We start from the raw sequence: 17,057 nt of genomic DNA, 5'->3' as shown, positions 1-17,057 counted from the left end.
TTTTATGTTTCCGTGATCGATGCGCGTCGATCGTCGCAATATTCAACCGTTTCGCCGCCCTTTTGACAGCTTAGTCTTGGAGTGGCTCGAAATGGTCGGAAATAACACTATTACGTCGGATTACGGATCAAGCGCTAATACCAGCTGCATTTCCATTATGACGTTTAACGCCTGCAGCCCTTTCACCGGCTGGTTACAGCCCCGACGAACGGGCGAACCGTTTCCCTGTTTCTCCGTTTAACCTGATGCACGAACGAAGAAACTACAGTAATGTCTGCCTTACTGACGCTAAGATTGTGCACAAAAATGGACAATTTGGGAAGAGGAGATACGATTGTTCGAGCCTTGCAACTGGTTTTTATAGTTACGAATTGTCAACAACTATAAAAAAGGAAAAATTGTTAAAAGTGCTACCGTTGTGCGAGTCCCAAGTGTCAATTCCATGTGCATAAAATGCATTTTGTCATATAAAATAGAAACACAGTAATGTCTCCCTAACTGGCGCTCAGATTCTGCACAAAAATGGACAATTTGGGAAGAGGAGATACAATTTTTCGACTCTTGACATAACCTTGACAATCGAGAACCATAAAAAACGAGCCACGAGGCTCGGATAATCGTATCTCTTCTTCCAAAATTGTCTATTTTTGTGGACGATCTGAGCGTCAATTAGGGAGACATTACTGTACAGTGATTTCTCTCGCATTGTTCTCCAGCTTTGGGGACGCAAATGGACAATTTGAGAAGAGCAGATTCGAGCCTTGTAGCTCGTTTTTATAATTGTTGACAATTCGTCACTATAAAAACGAGTTGCAAGGCTCGAATAATCGTATCTCTTCTTCCCAAATTGTCCATTTTTGTGGACAATCTGTATTCTCTCGCATTCTTCTCCAGCTTTGGGAACGAAAATGGACAATTTGAGAAGAGGAGATATGATTATTTGAGCCTTGTAGCTCGTTTTTATAGTTGTTAACAATTCGTAACTACAAGAACGAACCGCAAGGCTCGAACAATCGTATCTCCTTTTCCAAAATTGTCCATTTATGTGGACAATCTGAGCGTCAATTAGGGAGACATTACTGTATCTTGGTTTCCTGTCGCGCGGCACCCTTGAATCCGTGACAATTTTCTGTCGATTTCTCCATGGATCGGTGAAAAAGAGGATAAGACAATCAGAGAAATTTAGAAATAGAGACAGAAAGACAGGGAGACAGAGAGAGCGAGAAAAAAAAGTGCAACACCAACGGAGGGAAACTGCAATTAAGCTACGGATTTAATGGGCGGTCGACGATTTCGCGCGTTTTTTCGGCTGGACGCGTGCACTTGTCCGGGACGGTAACAGCCGTCGAATTGGCGCGAACCAAAAAAGAGCAAGGGGAACGTACGGCGGGGTGATCCACCGTGAAATACGATTAAACTGTTCGTCGTAGGGTAGTCGGCCGCCGAGAAAGAAACGGAGAGGCCGACGGGGCGAATCCGCCGAGGGGGCGGACGGGGAGAGCGAAGAGATCGAAAGTACGTCACCGCACGTGAACTCCGCGAAGCGACAAGGCAAGAGCTGGTAAAAGAGGGAAAGAGAGAGAGAGAGAGAGAGAGAGAAAGAGAGAGAGAGAAGGCGAGAGACTGGGGAAATCGTGCCTTGTATCGATAAAGATTACAAGGGAGCTGAATTCGTCGATGTACTTTCGACCGGGCAACTCGAAGCTTTTGCGGCATCAATGGGATAGATTCCTTGTCGAATGTGTTGACCTATCGTCCCACGTCCCGATCTCTCCCGCCCTCTCCTTTCCCTCTTCTTTCTCCCCCTTTCATCCCGGAGCTACCTATCCGTCATTGGCTTCGTTCCGCGTTTTCTTTTTTCCTTTCCCTTTCCTTTTCCTCTTTTTTTCCTTTTTTTTTGATTCGACCAGCGATTCGTCGTCGAGAGCCGTTTGAATAGCCGATCGTTTTCGAGGCGGTTCGATCGTTCCAACGGAACGAGTTCACCCGCCAAACCCGGAAGGGAGAACGACGAAGAGAGAGAGAGAGAAAGAGAGAGAGAGGGGGGATCAGGGAAGGGAATAAAGGATTGATATGGCTGATTGTCCTGTTAGTCACGTCGCGCGATTCGTCGCTCGGCGATTTCTACCCGCGGCTAGCTTATCCGACGATTACGTCGCCGGACCGCTCGAAACCCGTCGTAATGAGCGATCCTGCCGGCGATATCGTCGAGAGATCGGTCCGGCGATTCCGAGGTGACCGAAAATTCACGGTGGCGAACCGAACGAGAGCGCGTTCGTTCCTCTCGCCGTCCCTCGGAAATAATGTCGCCAATTTTTTGTCACCGTCTCCCGCGCACCCGAGTGAATCCGTCGCGTGCGACTGCCTCGCGCGCGATAAAACACGTAATCGGTTTCGTAAACGTAATCCGTGTTTCCTCGTCGGGAGAAATTAACGGCGCTCCGCGGGCCGGTGAACCGGTGAGACAAAAAAAGAAAGAAGCGAGAGAACTTCGCGCGTCGGTCTCACGCCGCCCGGCCTCGCCCCGAGCAAAAAGGTGATCTGTCGCTAACAAGCATAATACAAATCGAGGCGGTCGCGCACTCGGCGATACTCGGACGCATGTAAATCCTCGACCGGGAAATAAATCCGGCGGCGGTAGCGGGTGGATCAACGGGACCCGGCTCGCCGCTAGATTAGAGGCGGAGAAGGATGGCTCCCGGTCCTATTTCCAGCCCTTTTACCAAGGCTAATCTCTTCCGGGAAAATTCGAATAACTTACCGCGCAATGCGATTCCTTTCTCGGACGGGGACATAAATCTCGGCACCCGGCGATCCCCGCCATCCAGGCCGCCTTTCCGCCACCGTCCCGCCTTTGCGCCACCCCCGGCGCAATTACGTTACTTTCAATTAAATCGCGCCAAGTTTACGGACCGCGGGGACCGTTACCGTCGCGCGACCGCGTCCCGTCCCGCGCGCGCGTCTCCTCTCGCGACCGATCGCTTTTCTCGCGAGCACGTCGCGTCGCGTCGCAATCGGCGCCCATCCCTCGCCGCCCGGAATCCGAGGAAAAGTCGTTCGCGATCGAGATATACGACCGGCTCCCGTCGCGCGGCTTTTATTTTTCTGCCCCGGAAACGATCGATCGTTCGCGAAACTATCCGATCTCTCCCCCCCCTCCCGGCGATTCGATCTTCCAGTTTCGAGCGTCGAAGACGGTAAAATCGAAACGCGGGGGCGGACGGGGTCCGCGCGGGAGACGCGCCGCAGCGGAAAGGTTAATCTCGCTGCGAGCGGATTCGAGGGAATCAACCGGCTCGGAGGCTCTTGACGCTCGTCCCGCGACGTCGCGAGACGCCGAGCGGCATCCGGTCGTTCCCCCGATTCTTAAAACTAATTACGCGATAAAGAACCGGCCGAGGGGTGAGGAGGAGGGGCGGTGGAAGCGGAGAAGAAACAGACGGTCGGTGACGCGGCAACTTCTTCCGGTTAATAAAATCCCTCCGAAGCCCCGGGGGAATTGGAAATTCAGGACGACTGGCACGGGGTTGATTTGGAAAAACTTTAACGATATACGTCTTCGATCGTTAACGCGTTCAGCCGTGGCCCGGCGCGGGTGTGTGGAGGGGGGCGGGGAGAGGGGCTAATGAAATCAGGCTGGGCAGAAGTATTGGCTGACGCGGAATTTCGGTGTCGGCTTTTGCGTCGATTCGACGGTTTTATCGCGATTTTCGACGCGATCGCGCGGAGCTGCGCTCCGGCTAGAAACTGGCAAACTGGAAGCTTGGAAACTGGAAATCCCAAGGTGAAAGTTCACTGGAACGCGTTACGCTCCGTCGAAGCGAGCGCACGGACGCAAAGGCGCGCGCGCGCGCGCGCACACATACACACAGAGAGGAGAAAGTAGGAAAAGGCGGATGAAACCGTTGTTGAATGGACACGAAGTAGCGCCGGTTTCCCGGAAACGATCCATTCGGCCGTTCACCTCGAGGATAAGCTGCGATAAAGAGCGGCCGCCAGTCTCGGGGAACGTTTACGCCACCGCAACAAGTCGTGCCTAGCGCGCTTCAGGATTTTCGCGTTCGTTTCCTGAGGAACGCGAGCCGAGCGGCGACTCCCCAGGTCCAATTGACTTCCATTTGGTATTTGCTAGACCGCTCCGGCCCGTCGTGCCGTGCACCCGAGAAGCCGCGGCGACGCGACCTGTGAGCACCGAGCACCGAGAATCTCGTTAACACTTTATCGACCGCTAGCCTATTTATCGGCTTTTCGATTGCCAATGTTTATCGATCGCTAGCCTATTAATCGGCTTTTCGATTGCCAATGCTTATCGACCGATAGCCTATTAATCGACTTTTAGCTATCGACGGTTTTCGCTTCTTTACTGTTTTGTTAGTAGCTGACCTCCTGTATGCTGACCTCCCCATATCCTTATGAATTATAATTATAATAATTATTATTATTTATTATTATTTTTAAAGGAATAAGCACAACACAATGAATAGCGAAAATTTAGCCGGTACTGGGAGCAAATGCGCGCGCGACTAAGCCAGTCCTTACTGAGTGGCAGCCTCAACCACGACCGGACGATAAAGTGTTAACGAGCGGGTCGGCGTAAGATCGCGGCGCGCGCGGTTCAACCGGTTGCACGCAATTTCCTCGCAGGATTTACAACGCCGCGTGTCACGCGCCGCAGCCGGAATCCCGAACGCGGCGTCGATAATCGCGCGGGGCGACCGCGCTTTGCCGCGCATTCCGGCCGCCAATCGATCGCGACCAATGAACACATGAAAATTGCGTTGGCTCGCCTTTCTCCTGTCAGTTTGAACAATCGTCGCCGGTAATTTCGTTCGCGGCGCGTCCGAAAATCGTGTCCCCCCCCGAACGAGGCGTTTGTCCATTCAGCGACGGCAATTCCTACTAGATTCGATCGTTCGGCTTTATCGAACGTTCGGCATTTCTGTTAGGCGCGACGTTGAAAGCGAGCGATTTTCCGGTTATTTTAATTCCGGGGGGAACAACTGTTACGTATGCTTGCACGCCTCTGCCGGCGCGGCTATGATTTCGAAAACTGATTGCGCAACGACCGACGCCGGAGTATCTACCACGATCTAACGATCTATGATCCACGTCACAGAGTTTCACGACGATGTTGACTCCGCGAGCCGAGCACACCGCGCGTCACGCGCCGTTCGGTTCTCTCCGGAGGAATTAAAATCTCTGCGTGGTTCTCTTATTCCGTTCGTTTTCAATCTAACGTTCTCAACTCGGAACTTCTCGCTAATAGAGACTCGAGCGTCGATGAGGAGATGGCCCCCGCTTCGCTAACCCTTTCGCTACGGCGGGCCTCGCCGCGGAGTCCCTCGTGTAGAACGGAGCACCCTGCCGAAAGTCTTCGGCATTCGGGGCCAAGTCTTTTGCTTCAAAAACGTTGGATTAATATGACCAGATTTATTACAATTGATCGTAGTTTTTGGTAGATGATAGCGTCTGCGAACAGAGGAAAGCGAGGCGATAGCCCTTGTTTTAACTTTTGGCTCCATTGTTGTGACCGGTGACTATAGTCACCCGTCGTGTATAGGTGGCATCTTGTGGCAAGTGACTATAGTCATCCATCGTATGTGGGTGTCGTTTTGTGGCGGGTGACTATAGTCACCCATCGTATGTGGGTGTCGTTTTGTGGCGGGTGACTATAGTCACCCGTAGTAGCGAAAGGGCTAAAGTGCGCCGGGAGCACGAAACGCTTGGGAAACACCATGGTACACGCGGGCGATATCGGATCGTTTGTTTGGTCGCAAGAAACGTGTCATGGAAATTGTCCGCCTCGAAAGGCCGTGTACCGCGTACCGGGTCAAGGATGGTTTCTCCTCGAAACGTGTTCATCGACTCCGCGACGTTGCACGCCGAGACGACGCGCCGCATCGCGCCGCACCGCGCCGCGACGGTGAAAAGCTGCTCGGCGAACCTGAACAATTCGGGCGTAGCTAATGCGAAAGTAAATTTTTGACGCACGACGGCGACAAGGACGCGGCGAGATGCATTCTCGGAATGATATACGCGCCGGCTGCGCGTCGTCTTTCGATAATCCCCGCAAATCGGTCGTTCTTATGCGGAACACGGCCGTGTACCTACAAGACCGACTCTGACTGATCGGCGCGCTGTATTTGTGCGGTGAACGTCGCTGTTTGTGAAATCCATTTGCGTCTCGTTCTTCGATTGCCGCATCGCGACTCTCTGCCCTTCGTTCTTTTCCTCTATCTCGAACAAAAGCCGCGGCGGCGTTTTCCGCGTTCTTTTCTCCGCGAAAAAAAAGAAAAGAGAAAAACCAAAGGGGTTCGGTCGACGAAAGCAAAACTAGAAATTAACCCTCGGACGGCAAATTATTTTCACAATTGTATGATGTTTATAACAATTCTGTGCTTCGTACGACAATTTTTTCCGAACATATTTTTGTGGATATTTCACGTTGGCTTGTTAGCTTTTTGCGTTGTTCCCGGTGTAACAGCCGTTCCTTTCGTTTAATTGCCAAAAAATGACTAATAGGATGGCCGTTTAACCTGTTAAGCGGCGAATTTAGTTCTAAAAAAACCCTCGCAGTGTGCGGAATTGAAATCAAGCGATGACGTGTATACGCGACGAACGCAGGGCGAAATGGTCCAAAATTAGTATAATGGTACTATTTACTTCTTCTCTTCGTTTTTCATAAAATTTGTAATAGGACCATTTTGCCCTATCTATTATTTAACCTTGATATTTTTATTTAAGAAAAGCTTAACAATTTATTTCTGAAAAGTTATTGTATATTATAAACTTAAAAATTCTCAAATAATAATAAAACACATAAACAAGAAAGACACATGTGGAAAGAAAAATATTAAGAATTTCAATTGAGTTCGGTGCGATATTTCTCGAAACATGCTATCACACAAAGTGGCACTTCGCAGATCTTACAGCAGTATCTTGACGTCTTACGGATTCCATTTTTCGAACAGACGGTACATCTTCGGAGGGGATTTGCTTTCGATGAAGTAGCCCACTCCATCCCCTTCGTATAAAATACTTAGCAGTTCTATTGATAACATAAAGGAAACATCCCACCAAATAATATTCTTATTGTATTTTATTAAAATTTCGAGTTTTCATAGTCAATGGTAATTTTATGTTTCTAACGACGAGTAAACACGTCGAGTAAACACCGTAATAGAAATTTGGTTCGACGTGTATACGCGACAAACGCGTTTAACTCGTTAAATACATCGGGTCACGAAAGAGCAGAGCCCCCGTTTTGTTCCTTAGGCTTTTAGAGAGTGAATTGAAGGTGAAACGAGCCCATGACCATGTCATAGTAAACTGTCTTAATGCGCAAACTTTAGATGGGCGCGCAGGGTAGTTGCTAATGCGACTGCTAATGCCTCTTCTGTCCCGAGGCTGATGATGAACTTCGAATGGTAAGTTCGGTCTAAGTATACACCGCGTTCTTCGCTAATCGCGAGACTCGGTTCGATGGATCCGACGACGTACGAATACGCACACGTACGAATCGAAGCATTTGATCTAGGGTCCGAGTGATTTTCCACGGATGGTTAACCTATCCCCCCCTGATAGAAATAAGCTGTAAGTGGCCGTGCGATTAACGGAATCAATGAACCGGCACCAGCCTCCCTGCCGAAAGCGTCTGACCTGGATGTTCGAGATTTCCTTTTTCTCGAGGACTCGAGAGCTTCTTCAAATATTATATCTTATCGAGCGGACCTGAGCAACGTGCAGAAATTCGTCGGAACGGGGCGCAGAGATAATCTTCGACTTCGGATGACTTGGAAGTCTTATTTTCGTTCGTTCGCGAACGCGAACGTCGTCGTCATCGTCGTCGTGTCGTCGTCGTCGTCGTCGTCGTCGTTCGGACTCGATTCCCGTGACGAAACGAACGGGCCCAGAGAAAACGTACACCTTCGACTCTCTGTCGGCGGCGAGCTGTCTCTCGTTCTCGCCGCGGGTGTCCTCGACGAAATAAAACACGGCGAAGATAAGACAACTTGATCGCAGTTTCGCCAACTGTATCACGAATAGCTGGAAGGCAACTGTCCACGGTAGATATTGCGCGAGACCCATTTCCAGTTGTTAAACCACGCTAACTTGCTAATGTAACTCAAATAATTAAAGTGACGTGTACAGCCTCCACTCTCGGGTCGCAGAGAGACAACTCCCGGGATTCTAATGTGGATGGAGGGTGGTGCAACGCGCGGAATCGTCGAAAGAGAGACAAGGAGGTCGACGGAGAATTTCAGACGCGCGTAATAGTGCTGTCTAAGTAACGTATGCTCTAAAGTCTAAACTAAACTGCTCCATCTTGGCCGAACTTCGCTTCCTCCGACTTTCCCCGCGGCTTAAAAACGTTTCACCGCCGAGATTAATCGCGGCGACGCCTTTTCCTGCTATTGAAACCAGCTCGGCGACATGTGTATGCGTATAAAGGCAATATAAAGATCGATTGTAACTTCTTCCACGTCTCGGCTCGGAAACTACACGCTATTCGGTGGAATATTAGTCGAATGCAACGAGAGCCTGCGAGAACGCATTCGTTAACGAGGATCGATAGTACCTCGCAAACACTGTCAAGATCGCTACGCAACAGATCTCTATTGTCATGCGGCCAAGTTAGAGCAACGACGGATGAATGAGGGGTTGCGCAGTCAAAAATTCCCGGTGTCCTTCGAGCCGCTGAGCTCGGCGGACTCCTTGGACCATAAAGGATCCTCCTCCTCCCCGCCTTCGTTTCCCGTGTCTATCTTCCCTTATCTCTCTTCCTCTTCACCTACCCTCCTTCCGTAATTTCTTAGTTCCTATTTTCATACATCCTCCCCTGGCTTCCTAATTCCTCCCTTACCGCACTTCTTTACCTACTGTACTGTACTTCCTTGAGCCTAGTCTCTACCCCCCCTCCCCCAGATTCTCTCTTGACTTTCCAAAACCTCCTATCAGGTCATTGAATATGAAATGCATAGATTTTATTGTAAAATTATAGAGTAAAATATGCACTTCATACTTAATATCCTAATAGTTACATAGTCTTTCCCCTAGTCTAGTCCGTAGTTTCCAGGATCTCCTTATCCCTTCCCTCTTCCAATCGCTAATCCTTCTCTTCCCCGCAAGCATAAGTATTATCCAAATTACGTAATGACCGCGATAATTAATAAGTAACACCAGTCAATGTTTTAACGATATATATGAAATGCAATATTTTTTCTCATATTTTATCTTTTTATTCTAGTACTGTATTTTAGTACTTCTTAAATCTATTCATTTTTCTTTCCGTTTAATTTCATTTGATTTCGTGCCGTTTGACTTTTCGAGGACAAGCAGTGATTTTTCTGTTGTTATTACTATTACTATTATTTTTATTATCATTATCATTGTTATTGTTATTGTTATATTATTGCTACTCCGCATTGCCATTTGCAATGATTTACGACGACCTACTACGGCCTACTAAGTAAATATCGTAAATTTTACATGACCATTCGAAAGTTTCAGGAATGCAGTCGGTAGCGACATCTGCCCGATGCACCGTGCAGTATCCTCGCGCGGAACAATACAACTACAGGGACACGCGTAACGCGACAATGGCGACCTGAAAGGCTGGCGTGCGTTTCCTTGCTTCGTACACTTTTGACATCTCGCCAGTGTTTACCGTGTCCTTTTCGCGGATTCTTGAATGTGAAATCGGTCCGTGCTACCGTAAAATATGTGACTGGTGAAGTGCGAACGCGAGAAACAAAAAATCGCGTCGATCCAACCATTAAAGCTAGCTAGGCGCACGACACAATTCAATGGTTTGGTCCCTGCCGAAAAAACGGGATAGCCATGTACGCATCGATATCTTGTCAATTATAATGTGCTGGTAAGTACACGGACCGCCTTTATTTCTCTGGCCCGCGTTCACAGCGAAACCATACGCGCCTTATTACGTATCGACGAGCACAGGTAGATGGTTTGGAAAAATGTGTAGGTTAGGTTGGTCTGAGAAACTGGCATCGGCGGATTTTATTTTGTTCTCTTTTCAAGGGGTTACCTATTTTTTTTACGTTACTTTTATCGCTGCGAACGTACTGTCGTTCGAGAATATGTATTATTTTTACACGGACGATCGTTCCTTCGTAAACCCGCTCCAAAGTATCCCTTATTTATATTTACATACACAGATATAATACCTTACAATCGTACATGTACTCAATTATCTGTATGCAGTCATAAATTTACGATTATCTTCAATTTTTATAAGTCATGCAAATGAAAATCTATACAAGAAACGGTTTTGCAAGTGTATGAAATAATTTATATATTATACAAATGAATTTATAATTTCACTGCAGGCTACGTTATGGATGAATGTTAGATATTTCTAAAATATTCTTAAGAACAATCGTCACGAGACGATGCAATGTAATGACGCGTTCCTTTTCATCTCTCAAATATCAGTGGAGCAGCGGAAGACGTTTGTCACCGAAAATATTGTGGTGCTGATAAGGCATGTTAAAATAAGGGAAGAGAGCGAAGGAAATGAGCCACAATATTGCAGGCATGCCACCCTTTGCGAGGATGCCTTTGGGGGGTATGGGTATGGGTGTGAATATGGGACCTAGTGCCCCACATCCTGAATCTTCTGCTCACCCTCATCCACCGCCACCACCACCTGCCGGTGCGAACCCCAAAAAGAAGAGACGTACCAATGCGAACGTCGCTCAACCACCACCGCAACAACCTCCATCCGTGCAAGTAAGTTGATTTTACATTTCACTTCCATGCACGCTTTGTTGCATCACCTATTTCTTTGTTCAAAAACAAGTATGCATTTTTAGGATTTGTTACCTCCGCCATTGACGGGGTATGGAGACACGATAGTGGCGAGTAACCCTTTTGACGATACGCCGCCGCAAACGACGCAGACTCCCATGATGCACGGTGGACCGCCTCATATGCATCCGCACCATCCGCATCACATCGGTGGGCCACCCATGAGAGGCATGAGTCCGTTAACTTCGATAGGCGGCATGAGTCCTATGATGCCTCATAACATGGGTAGCATGAGCCCTATGGGAAACTCGCCTATGACGAATCATATGAATCATATGGGAGCCATGTCACCCATGAATCACGCGCCGATAGGTGGTATGAGTCCCATGAACAATATGGGTCCCAACATGCCACCCGGTCCAATGAATACCATGAACAATCATATGAATATGAGTCACATGGGCAACTCTCAACTCAGCGGTCCACCCATGGGTAGTCCAATGAACAACATGAACAGCGGACCAATGGGCAGTCCTATGAATAACATGGGACACAGCATGGGCAGTCCTATGGGCGGTCCATTAGGATCTCCCATGAACACTATGGGAGGATCGAATCACATGCCCAATGGACCAATGAATATGAATAATATTAATAGCCATATACCACCCAACAGTCCATTGAACGGGCCTTCTATGAACAATGTGAACAGTCCACTGGGACACAACGGATCTCAACCCCATCCAAATCACATGGCTAATAATCTTAACAATTTAGGAAGGCCCATGAACGGACCTATGACCACTATGAGCTCCATGGTGACTAACAATATGAACATGAGCGGTCCGAATCCAATAAATAGCATGAACATGGGCGGGCCACCAATGAACAATATGTCCAATATGAGTATCAGTCATCACAATCAAATGAGCCACATGGCAGGCCCGATGGGCACTATGTCCAGTAATATGGGTGGCGGTCCACCGATAGGCCATCCGATTAACATGGGTGGTTCTATGCCGCCTCATGGTTTTCAAGGCCCACCGGGAATGGGACCAAAACCAATGCCAGTTTCAGCAGGAAAAGTAATTTTTTAAACAGTAAAATTCTTCGAGTGCGTGCCTACTCGCGGAGCAAGTTTGATAACGATTTAATACTGTTGCAGATATACCCTCCGAACCAACCAATGGTATTTAATCCACAGAATCCCAATGCTCCGCCCATTTATCCTTGCGGAGTGTGTCACAAAGAAGTGCACGATAATGACCAAGCGATTCTTTGCGAGTCTGGTTGCAATTTCTGGTTTCACAGGTACGCTACAAGTATGTCATTCGTACGTATAACATCCAAACCAACGGCTAGTCGATTATTACAGTATAATTGATTCGTTTGTTCCAGAGGATGCACAGGATTGTCGGAAACCGCCTATCAATTACTAACGGCAGAGGTTTACGCGGAATGGGTGTGTGATAAGTGTTTGCAGTCGAAAAATATACCTTTGGTCAAATTTAAACCATAACACTTCTTGACACGTCGTATATGCGACGCACGAGTGACTCTTTGTTAGCGTTTACACCTTGTAACACGCACATGTGCGCGTGCGATTGCACACACGTATACACATGCGATATACACTAGTGCACGGGCGAAATCGTGCATATATTATAAACATGCGCTGTTTGTTAATATCTTAGCTTTAACTTGTTGAAATATTAGGGTATCATTGCGAGAGTGGTATCGATGATTCAGAGGACCGCGAAGGAGCAACATATGTTCGAAAGTTAAATGAAATTTTGAGTCTGTTCATGACAAGTGGATTCGTCCATTTAACAAAAAAGTTTATTTATAAAATGAGCTCGAGAGGATTTTCTAGACGGTTGATTTGTTTTCTGTTACCGTTAGAACGTAAAAAACATATTAAAAACAAAAGTCCAGGAGGCATGCACGTTTTTTAAGCAAAGCTGTGAGAGAAAAAAAAACCTTAATGAAAAAAATATAAAAAGAAAGAGAGAGAGTGAGAGAAGTGTCTGAGAGAGTATAAAAACGTGGAAAGACCTCGTTCGATTGTCATCGTATCTGTTAATTGCATTTAATTCGAAACTTGAAAGGATAATCATATGTGTACAGTAAAGAAATATACACGTGATGATTGGCGACAAACGGATCCTGAAAATACACATCACAGGCAGGTAAACGAATGTTCTGCTCGTTTCGTTGAAATTCGGATGAACGTTCCTGGTAAATTACACGTCGACAATGTGTGTATCATTTAACGAATATCGCTGTTTGTCATCAGGCTCGTCGCGTCGATCAAGGGAACTCCAAAAACCATCGAGTGGTACTTTCAAAAATCTAAAAAAAAGAAAAAAACAAAAAAGAAAGAAAGAGGGAGAAAGGATGAATGCACATTTAACTATCTAAGGACAGAGTTATGTGAATATCGGACAATTGTGAAATCGTTCTCGTAAAACGATATTTTATTGTAAATGTTCATATCTACCATGGAGTATTTGAGACGTCGAAAAAGATATCCTGAATCCAGTGTTTTCGCATAATTCAATGATTACCGAAGTATTTTGGGTGCTTCAAAGAAACGCGTTTGAGCACAGATACCAGATACGCAAACGCTGTTTCTTTGCCCCCCCCCTCCCCCCAACCCCCCCTCAAACAACGTATTAACACATATGAAAGTGCTACAACTCTTGTATTTTTATATTTCAAGTATTTTCGTATAAACCATGGTCAGTTATATACTTTCGAGATATGTTAGTGTTATAGTTTAGAGTATATCCAGAATGTAAATAGAAGTTTTAATACAGCATATGTATAAAAATATTTCTATCTGTTTGCAGGGATCTATCGAAGGCTTGTATCGTTAAGAGAAACAGAGAGAGAGAGAGAGACGGTGGAAAAATAGGGACAGGTTTCTGTTTCACCGAAGATCGTATATCCTTTCTTGCCATGGTTTATGCTGTTAATTCATTCGACACGCATCAATAACGCGTTCTTTTAACTTTTCTACGTGGGTTCTCCGTGTGTTTTAGAAAGAGAGCCGAGATAACTACAGGAATTCGTTCGCCCGACTATTATACTGTCCAGTATATATTTTACGCTGCGGCAATTGGGGATTCTTGTAAATTTCTTAAAAATCTACAAGAATCGCGTGTTGCTTCGCGGGAACGTAAAAAGCGAAAATTTATTGTACAGCGTTGTTTGCCGTACCTTTGTCTTAATGAAAAGTCTCGCGGATGAACACTCCGAAAGCACGGAGAACTTTGTTTTCTAGAAGCCCGACGGTAACGAATTCGTGCGAACACGAATCAAGCTCAAGATACTACATCAATGTACCGAATGGAGTGTCCTGTTTAGTTACAGTAACTAAATTTTCACACACACACACACATACACACACCATAAACATTCACTCTCGCGCATACATACGCAATATCGAATACACGCCCCTTGTCATCGATGGACTGCGGGCCTTTATGCGTTCGTAGCAATTATTTAACGAAATGCCGGTTTGAATCAGTACGTAAACTATTCGGGCTCAGTCGATTTATGTTGATAACGATTATTTAAACGAATGTGGCACGTCTTTCCAATCTCCTTAGGAGTTAGCCAAGTCTAACGAATAATTCGTTTTAGGACTCGCGTGAAGATCCGCAGTCTCTCGAATCGGATACTTGGTGTATCATGAACGATACAACCAAGTACAATCGACGCGAACGATTGACGGAGTAGAGAATAAAAGGGAAAAAAAACGAGGGGAAGAGAAAACTGAATTCCGTTGGCAGCTAACGCGAAATTAAACGAGTCCCACGGATTGTATAGTTTCCTTTTTCTTTTCTATATACATATATACATATGTATGAAATATAGCCAATTTTATCATTTTACGTATTTCACGCCTGTATTAAACGGAGAACTAATTTCGAAAAGGTATCAGAGCCGCTCGGAACAACCGGATGCCTGGTCTCGTGTCCGCCGCAGACGCTCCCGTTGTTCCGGCGATCTTTTGCTCGGCGTTTCTCTCTGTGTAATCCACGCTTTTAAGCTTGTTTTACTGTAATCCTTTTTAACGAATATTACACGCGCGTAACATAAACACAGGATCCTATAACTACATAATGCTCATACTAGTATTACAACGAATAGGAAAAGAGAGAAAGAGAGAGAGAGAGAAAGAAAATACCATCATCGCGTATTTTTGTTGTATAGAGAGTGTTTCGATTAAACAGGACCTTAATGTCCGTCTGATTTATCGTTGTATAAAAACCGTGCATTTTTTCTCCGACATCCTTATACATAAGAGTATGAAGCACGAGAAAGGCGAATACGCGACCTCGATAATCGCGCACCGCTTACCATCGTTTAATTCCAGGATACGTTAGATACGACGTTAAATGTCTCAGGATCGTAACGGTATGATTATCGAGGTCGTCGGGACTCGTCTCTTTCATGCTCCGCAAGGATGCCAGAAAACAAAATACGCGGTACGGTTTAAGATGAGATCGGTAACCGTGACGTTTCATTAAAGGAACGGCATAATTTTATGCTGATAAGATTGGCCGTGCAACGGTACATCGGGCAAATATTCAAGCGATCCTGTTTCACCGGGACACCCTGTGTATGTTGTGTCGTGTCGCGCGGCGGTCGGGGGGTGAGGTCACGCCGGAAATCATTAACGTTACTTTCTTTTTTCTCTGTCGCGGACGACTCTGTACACAAGAATGCCGTGGATTAAGCTTGAAATAGTTTGATCCAGGGAAAAGGCGTTGCTCGGGGCGCGAGGATGGAAAAGGGACTTCGCGCCTTCCTTTCCGGCGATTCCAACGTTAACATATTGAAAGCGCGACGCGCCGAATCCTGGCAGCTGTGGCGGATACATTCGATTCACGGGAATATATTGCGACAAAAATTTTACTTTTTCAAACAAAACGAGACGAGCGTGTAAATGATATTTACGCGAGCCGCAGGGTCTGGGAATATTAGAATCGTCTGCGAGAGTAGGCAGCGTTACTTCGTGCACTGTGTGCATCGTACACGCAAAATCGCAATGCCTTTTGCATCCTCGAAGTAACTCGACACGGTGCTGACGAAACAACACGAAACCCGCGTACAGCGATAACGCGACCTGTAAATACCCCCTGTATCTCGTCCACGAATCATTAATGCGTGCCTGTGCTTGTGTGTGTGTGTGCGCGCGAGTGCGTGTGGTATCGAGTTGTTTCTCGCTTTTGACTGCACACGTGTGATCAGAATCGGGCCGGAAAAAAAGAGCTCGGCGAATACAGCGTTAGATGAAACTTGGAAGCGGTCGAGACTCCATCCGCGCCTCTTCCTCTCTGGACAAGCATTTTCGTGGGCCCGCCGAAAGTCTCGGTCGCGAGCAACGCCGAATTTACCGATTGGCAAATTGGTTCCGAAAGAAACGAATTCGCGCCGGTTAACGCTTTCGAAATGAGTCCAAATGCATTTAGGCGACCGGTATCTCCAATATGCGCGTGCTACCTATTGAAACGAACCGCGAAGCAATTGGTCGATCCGGCACTGGTCGGGAACCGAGGCACGACGGGAAGTCGAGCGAGCCGATAACGCGATTTGATTGCGGCGCTTCGTCGTTATTATCACTGTCACGGTTCTATCATTATTTTGTACGACACCGAATGTTCGTTACCGCCAACCAACTTGTATTCGTTGTTTTAATTTTTAACGCTTCAGGTGATTGTACGAGCGTTCGATAAACGCGTCGCCGTTAACGCGATCGTTGATCGTCGATCTTCGTCTCCCGCAACCCTCGGAGACGCCGATCTATACCGAATCAAAAACCGAGGAAAAAGAAAAAAACAATAAAATATGGAACGTTTTCGAGTCACCGTTACGCGCGACATCCGGCGAAAATGCACGCGGACACCGTTGTCATTGCTGAGCCAACAAAAAGGAAAGAAAAGAGAACGGCTATAGACAGAACAAATTGTTCATTATTTTTTATCGTGTGAATACCGAGTATGTACGTATGTATGTACATGTATATACGTATATATATACGCGTTTGTATATATATATATGCATATATATATATATGTATGTCAGCAATAAAAAGAAAACAAAATTGTTATACATATTACAGATCGGCGTGCGTATCTCGCTGTTCCGCACGCGTGCGGAATCATTCTCGTTTTCCTGCGGCGTGTACATGTTCACTCATTGTACATATTTATATGGCACTTGAAATAACAAATCCATACCATGTTGGTTTTTACATCGTCTATTCTATAACTTCC

At 46.5% G+C, this 17,057-nt stretch overlaps 1 protein-coding gene across 4 annotated transcripts; it reads left to right on the top strand.

The window, feature by feature from the left end:
* The first annotated feature begins 9,574 nt into the window (after positions 1 to 9,574).
* Positions 9,575 to 17,035, top strand: pygo (pygopus family PHD finger). Of its 4 annotated transcripts, XR_013032975.1 has the most exons (6): positions 9,577 to 9,877; positions 10,456 to 10,752; positions 10,836 to 11,855; positions 11,936 to 12,081; positions 12,169 to 12,959; positions 13,067 to 17,035. XR_013032975.1 is itself a non-coding variant. In XM_033485976.2 (5 exons), the coding sequence occupies exons 2-5, from the start codon at positions 10,537 to 10,539 to the stop codon at positions 12,207 to 12,209; spliced, it is 1,434 nt and encodes a 477-aa protein (XP_033341867.1). In that variant the 5' UTR covers positions 9,575 to 9,877; positions 10,456 to 10,536; the 3' UTR covers positions 12,210 to 17,035. The 4 variants fall into 4 exon arrangements, 3 of the variants coding, with proteins under 3 accessions (XP_033341867.1, XP_076376288.1, XP_033341866.1); XM_033485976.2 differs by having other exon boundaries at positions 9,575 to 9,877; positions 11,936 to 12,092; positions 12,169 to 17,035; XM_076520173.1 differs by having other exon boundaries at positions 9,576 to 9,877; positions 10,350 to 10,752; positions 12,169 to 17,035.
* Positions 17,036 to 17,057: the final 22 nt, after the last annotated feature.

The sequence above is a fragment of the Megalopta genalis genome, chromosome 3 (assembly GCF_051020955.1).
Source record: "Megalopta genalis isolate 19385.01 chromosome 3, iyMegGena1_principal, whole genome shotgun sequence".
NCBI lineage: Eukaryota > Metazoa > Arthropoda > Insecta > Hymenoptera > Halictidae > Megalopta > Megalopta genalis.
The sequence above is the reverse complement of the archived record's forward strand: the minus strand, read 5'-3'. Positions and strand labels throughout refer to the sequence as shown.